The sequence below is a fragment of the Glycine max genome, chromosome 4 (assembly GCF_000004515.6).
Source record: "Glycine max cultivar Williams 82 chromosome 4, Glycine_max_v4.0, whole genome shotgun sequence".
Taxonomy (NCBI): Eukaryota; Viridiplantae; Streptophyta; class Magnoliopsida; order Fabales; family Fabaceae; genus Glycine; species Glycine max.
Window position 1 is genome coordinate 49,063,588 of NC_016091.4, and position 6,266 is coordinate 49,069,853.

Below are 6,266 nucleotides of genomic sequence, written 5' to 3' on the forward strand. Positions count from 1 at the left end.
TAATATCAGTATGTTAAAAACTAATGACATAATACAACAAAACTATTTTGTAACAGTGGGGCCTTTGCACCAAATATAAAGAAGAAAATGAGTAAGAATCCCCACCTTCCTTTGACATGAGTTGCTAAAAAAAATGAGTGGAGTCTTTTACAATTTTCAATATATAAAAATGCTATATTTTCTATTCATTTTCATCTTATTGTTTGTGAGACTCAAATCATGTGCTAGAAAGAGTGGAAATTTTTCTTCACTTTCCCATAGCCACAAAATCAAAAACCAAAAGAATAATATATTGATAATGATTGATATATTAACCGAACAATTTAACTGTAATTGAATATTAGAAATTAATTTTAAATATAGTTAAATACTTAAATAATTAAATAAAAATAATAAGTGCATGAAAGAGTGAATTTTACCTCTAAAAAAAGAGTGCAAAAATTAAGGATAGAAAATTTAAATATAAAAAATTAGGAGAAACAAAATATACACATTTTAAAAATATTTTTATGTAATTTTTTAAAAGTGAAGGAATGCACTTGCACCCTTGAAATGAGTATATATCCCGCCACTGACCTAGATAATTCTCAAATACTTAATGAATGTTTTAGTTTTCTTCAATTCCTGTGATTTTTTTTAAAAAAATTCTTAAAATGATTTTAAATCAAAATAAATTAATTTTACACACTTAATCTTAGACATAATATTTTTTTGAAAGAAAATAGGCAACTAATAAACATAAGAATGGAATTGAAGCCGATGATAGAGTGTATGAAGGTCAACAAGTTTATGGAACAAGAATAGTAATAGGCCTTGATATAACTGACCTTTTCTCACTTAAAAGTTGAAATGGGTTATGTAGAAGCAAATTGGTTTCCTTCAATTATGGATGACACCAAAAACAAAAACAATAATTTTTATTCAATTCAAACGCGGGCCCGTCGCCCGGGCAAAAGACACCGCCTTTACGCTGTACCCAGCACACGCTATTACTAATCCATTAATTAATTTAAAATAATACTAATAAATCTTACTAAAAAAATTAATTTGTCTGAAAATCTCAAAATTAACTTATCTTTTATATAAAAAAAAAGACAAATCTTATCTAAGTAAATAAAATATAATAATAATATATGCGATCATTATTATTATAAAAATATATTTGTTTATTTTTTATATTTTTAATTCCAGTACTAGCCCTTGCGATTGTAACCGCTGTTGCACTTGCTTCTTCACCCTCTTCTTGTTCTTCACACTATTCTCCGACTCTTTCACTCACTCACTCTTCTTCGTTTCGGTTCTTCAGATCTCTTCTCCGATTCCAGGTAATTTTGTTAATCCGATCTCGCTTTTTTCTTTCTTACTTTTCTTTTCCGCTCCGATTGGCTATTTTGTTTTGATTTTGAATTTAGGCGTTTTTGGTTTTCGTTTGCTTTTGTTTCACTCATGTTAGGGTTCTTTGATTCGATGATTTTGTTGCTCTTTTGAATTGCGATCGATATGAATTACTGTTTGTGTTGACTCGGATTCGATCTGTGGTCGAGTTAATCTATGGCTTCTCACTCTGATTTTTGGGCGAGATGAGACACAGGCGGTTGCCAAAGTCAACTGTTCTTCTGGCCGCTAAAACTGTATTCTGTATGCACTTGATTACAGATTTAATGGTTTTTTGTTAATTTGTTTACAAGTTAGTTAATAGAAACCGAAAAAAGCATCTAAATTAGGTGTCTCGTTTGAACTAATCAAAGAATATATAGGGCATGTACTACTACTTTGAGAAATTTAATATAAATATAGGTTTGTCCAGGGTTTTTTCTATCCTTCGTTCCAGAGTCATATGATTATTTCCCTGCTTAATGTCAGAATATTGATATAGTGTGGACTCTGAATTCACTGGTCTTTTAGTTTATTTCTGGATCTGAGATTGGGATAATTTAATAGTGACTTGCTTCTTTGATTGACTCATTGTAATTGCTCCCTATTTTTTCGGATTTTCACTCTTGACTGAAATTGTAAGAGCTGATTGTTTTGTGCCATCAGGTAGAGCATGGCAATGGAAGTTACCCAGGTGCTTTTGAGTGCTCAATCAATTGACGGGAATGTACGGAAGCATGCTGAGGACAGTCTCCGACAATTTCAGGAGCAAAACCTTCCTGGATTCTTGGTCTCTCTCTCTGGAGAGTTAGCAAGTGAAGATAAACCGGTTGATAGCCGAAAGTTGGCGGGTTTGATACTGAAAAATGCTTTGGATGCCAAGGATGAAAACAGAAAGCAGGAATTGGTCCAAAGATGGTTGTCGCTGGACCCTGTGGCAAAGACTCAAGTTAAGTCATGCTTGCTGCAAACACTCTCTTCTCTTGTACCTGATGCTCGGTCTACAGCAACTCAAGTTATTGCTAAAGTTGCTGGAATTGAGCTTCCTCAGAAACAGTGGCCTGAGCTGATAGGATCACTTTTATCAAATATTCATCAAGTTCCTACTCATGTCAAGCAAGCGACTTTGGAGACCCTGGGGTATTTGTGTGAGGAGGTATCTCCTCAGGTTGTTGATCAAGACCAAGTAAATAAAATACTTACTGCCGTAGTTCAAGGTATGAATGCGTCTGAAGGGAACAATGATGTTAGGCTTGCTGCTACAAGGGCATTATATAACGCTCTTGGGTTTGCTCAAGCTAATTTTAGCAATGATATGGAGCGTGATTATATCATGAGAGTTGTTTGTGAGACAACTGTGTGCCCTGAACTGAAAATACGTCAAGCAGCCTTTGAATGTTTGGTCTCAATTGCAGCCATGTATTATGAGAAATTGGCTCCTTACATCCAGGATATATATAACATCACAGCAAAGGCTGTTAGGGTTGATGAGGAACCTGTTGCTCTTCAAGCCATTGAATTTTGGAGTACAATTTGTGATGAGGAGACTGATATCTTAGAAGAATATATGGGTGATTCCAATGGAGACTCCGATATACCTTGTTTTTATTTCATCAAGCAAGCTCTTCCTGCACTTATCCCTCTGCTGTTGGAAACATTACTCAAACAAGAAGAGGATCAGGATCTGGACGAAGGTGCATGGAATATTGCAATGGCAGGTGGTACATGCCTTGGTTTAGTTGCCCGTACTGTTGGAGATGATATTGTGCCGCTGGTAATGCCCTTCATTGAGGAGAATATCACAAAACCAGATTGGAGGCAAAGGGAGGCAGCCTCTTATGCTTTTGGATCTATCTTGGAGGGGCCTTCACCTGACAAATTAGCTCCTCTTGTTAACCATGCCTTACCATTTATGCTTAGTGCTTTAGTGAAGGACCCAAACAACCATGTGAAAGACACCACTGCTTGGACTTTGGGACGAATGTTCGAATTTCTTCACAGTTCAATTGTTGGTACACCAATCATTAATGAGGGAAATTGCCAACAGATTATTACAGTTCTCCTTCAAAGCATGAAGGATGTTCCCAATGTTGCTGAGAAGGCCTGTGGTGCTCTGTATTTTCTTGCCCAGGGTTATGAGGATGTTGGACCAACATCTCCGCTAACTCCCTTGTTTCAGGAAATTGTTCAATCCCTTCTAACTGTTACCCACAGAGAGGATGCTACAGAATCTCGATTGAGAACTGCGGCATATGAAACATTGAATGAAGTAGTAAGGTGTTCAACAGATGAAACAGCTACTTTGGTGGTACAACTAGTTTCTGTCATCATGATGGAGCTGCACAAATGTCTTGAAGCACAAAATCTTTCATCGGATGAGAGAGAAAAGCGGAGTGAATTGATAGGCCTTCTTTGTGGGTGCATGCAAGTAATTATTCAGAAACTAGGGTCTTTGGATTCTACCAAATATGTGTTGGTGCAGTATTCTGATCAGATAATGAGACTATTCTTCAGGGTCTTTGCTTGTAGAAATGCCACTGCACACGAGGAGGCAATGCTAGCCATTGGAGCCCTTGCCTACTCAATAGGCCAGGAGTTTTCCAATTACATGCCAGAATTTTACAAGTTTCTCGAGATGGACCTTCAGAACTTTGAGGAGTACCAAGTTTGTGCTGTCACTGTTGGTGTCATAGGGGACATATGCAGGGCATTGGAGTTAAAAATACTGCCTTATTGTGATGGGATTATGACACAACTCCTCAAGAATTTGTCAAGTGATAATTTGCACCGTTCTGTGAAGCCCCCTTTATTCTCATGCATTGGTGATATTGCACTTGCAATAGGAGATAACTTCAATAAATACTTAATGTATGCAATGAACACACTACAACTTGCTGCAGAGATGTATGCCCACACGTCAGGTTTTGATGATGAAATGACAGAGTATATCAATTCTTTGAGAAATGGGATATTAGAGGCATATTCTGCGATTTTTCAAGGGTTTAAGAATTCATCAAAAACCCAGCTCTTGATTCCTTATGCACCTCACATCCTCCAGTTTTTGGATAGCATATACATGGAAAAAGACATGTAAGAAAGAAAAAAAGTTATTTTTTCTTTTTTTATGTATTCATTACTCTTTAGTGACTTCATTGCCTTTTTTAATGCAGGGACGATGTAGTTATGAAAACAGCAATTGGAGTCCTTGGAGATCTAGCTGATACACTTGGAAGCAATGCTGGTTCTTTAATACAGCAGTCTTTGTCAAGCAGAGACTTTTTGAATGAATGTTTGACCTCTGAAGATCATTTGATTAAGGAATCTGCTGAGTGGGCCAGGTTGGCTATTAACCGTGCTATATCTGTTTGAGGTTCATCTGAGTTAGCATATCCATTGTCATAAACTATCTGCATGCATTTGGGTGTGTCAAGGTGGGTCTTGGGATTGCATGTGTCAATTTGTCTCCATGGTCAGACAACGGAAGGTATCAGTCTGAAGGTCTTCTAGTTGTCACTAACTCTTGCATCATCACCAATGCATCACTGACTTTTGCATGAGCACCACTAAGTCCAGGTCTGTCAAGAGGAAGAAGGTAGCGATGAATTTGCAAATGCGGGTGTAGTTCTTCATGAAACATGTAATTGATTGAATGACTAAGGGGAGGCAAATGATTCCTGATTGAGAAACTAAACTACTCTTAGTTGGAATTGGATGGTGAGTTTGGAATTGAGGTTACAAGAAGATAAACCCATTTGAGCTTGAAAACGGTTTTTTCCTGAACTGGTCACTTGTTACTGGAGTGGTTGAATTTGCAGGGTTGAACGAACTGGTTTTCATCAACACCACCCAAAGTGCTTTATTTAAAGTGAATCTCTTCCTTTTTTTCTTCTTCTGACTTTTAACCTGCATCAAAATCATTGTTTTGATCATCCTATTGTGTATAATTGCTCCTAGGCTGTTGGTCATCCATATAATTTTTTTTCTCCATACTTGCTTTTCTAGGCTGGGGATCGATTGTGATTGTTGACCCAGGATGGGAAAGATTACATCCTAGCATTATGCATTTTTTTACATGTCAGTTGGTTTCGTAGGTCAAAAATCATCATGCATTCATGAAAATCATCAACCGTTAAATTCCTTTGTTTTGAAATGCATATGTAAATCATATATTGGCTATTCCTGGGGATACAGAAGAAACTTGCCATATACTGTGATGATACCAAAAGAACTTTAGTGTGGTGGATTGTTGTTTCAATTGTTGGAAGGAGTCGTCTGAGTTTAGCTTATTATTGGTGTTATCTTTCTCTTGTCTAAGTAAAAGTTTGTGAATTTTGTCATGTTTCCTGTATATTTTATTTGGTGACGTGAATCTTTCTTTTTGTTACTAAGATAAAATTGTATAATGTTGTTTGGCCACTTTCATTGGCAGTTTTCCAAGTTCTAAATTTGGAGATCACCCTTGTTTTTTGGTAGATGGAGATCATCACCCCGAAATAACTATAAACTTAAAAAGATAATTTGCAAGTAGTTATGCATTATATTTTATTATTCTCGGTGCACTGGTTATATTTCATTCAAATATATGCACTTTTCTCTCTAAAAAATGTCCTTTGTATTGTTTTCCAAGCTAATAAACTGGATTTTGTAATTGACTTTTACAGATTGCTGGCCAATTGACTTTTACCTGGTTTTCAATCCAACTAATCGATCTGGTCCGATTTTGAAATTTAGTGAAATATGTATTTAAAATAATGAAAAATAGTTTTTAACTAAATTTAAAATTGTGAACCAGAAATGCTGACTTAGGTAACTTGTAGGCCCAAGTAAAATAAATAAATATGAAGTCCTAATGCAACCGTATGGGTTGAAGTTCAGATCTTAAGGCTATAGTT

At 36.1% G+C, this 6,266-nt stretch overlaps 1 protein-coding gene across 1 annotated transcript; it reads left to right on the forward strand.

Moving 5' to 3' along the window:
* The first annotated feature begins 1,022 nt into the window (after nt 1-1,022).
* On the forward strand, nt 1,023-5,711 carry LOC100802578 (importin subunit beta-1). The gene is made up of 3 exons (XM_041015043.1): nt 1,023-1,325; nt 2,041-4,464; nt 4,545-5,711. The coding sequence occupies exons 2-3, from the start codon at nt 2,048-2,050 to the stop codon at nt 4,741-4,743; spliced, it is 2,616 nt and encodes an 871-aa protein (XP_040870977.1). The 5' UTR covers nt 1,023-1,325; nt 2,041-2,047; the 3' UTR covers nt 4,744-5,711.
* The last annotated feature ends 555 nt before the right edge of the window (nt 5,712-6,266 follow it).

What these genes read in the sequence shown, in the direction of transcription:
- LOC100802578 (XM_041015043.1), top strand. Translation starts at nt 2,048, where the DNA reads ATGGCAATGGAAGTTACCCAGGTGCTTTTGAGTGCTCAATCAATTGAC. An exon ending in ATATACATGGAAAAAGACAT is followed by an intron (nt 4,465 to 4,544) that starts GTAAGAAAGAAA and finishes TTTTTAATGCAG; the next exon opens with GGACGATGTAGTTATGAAAA.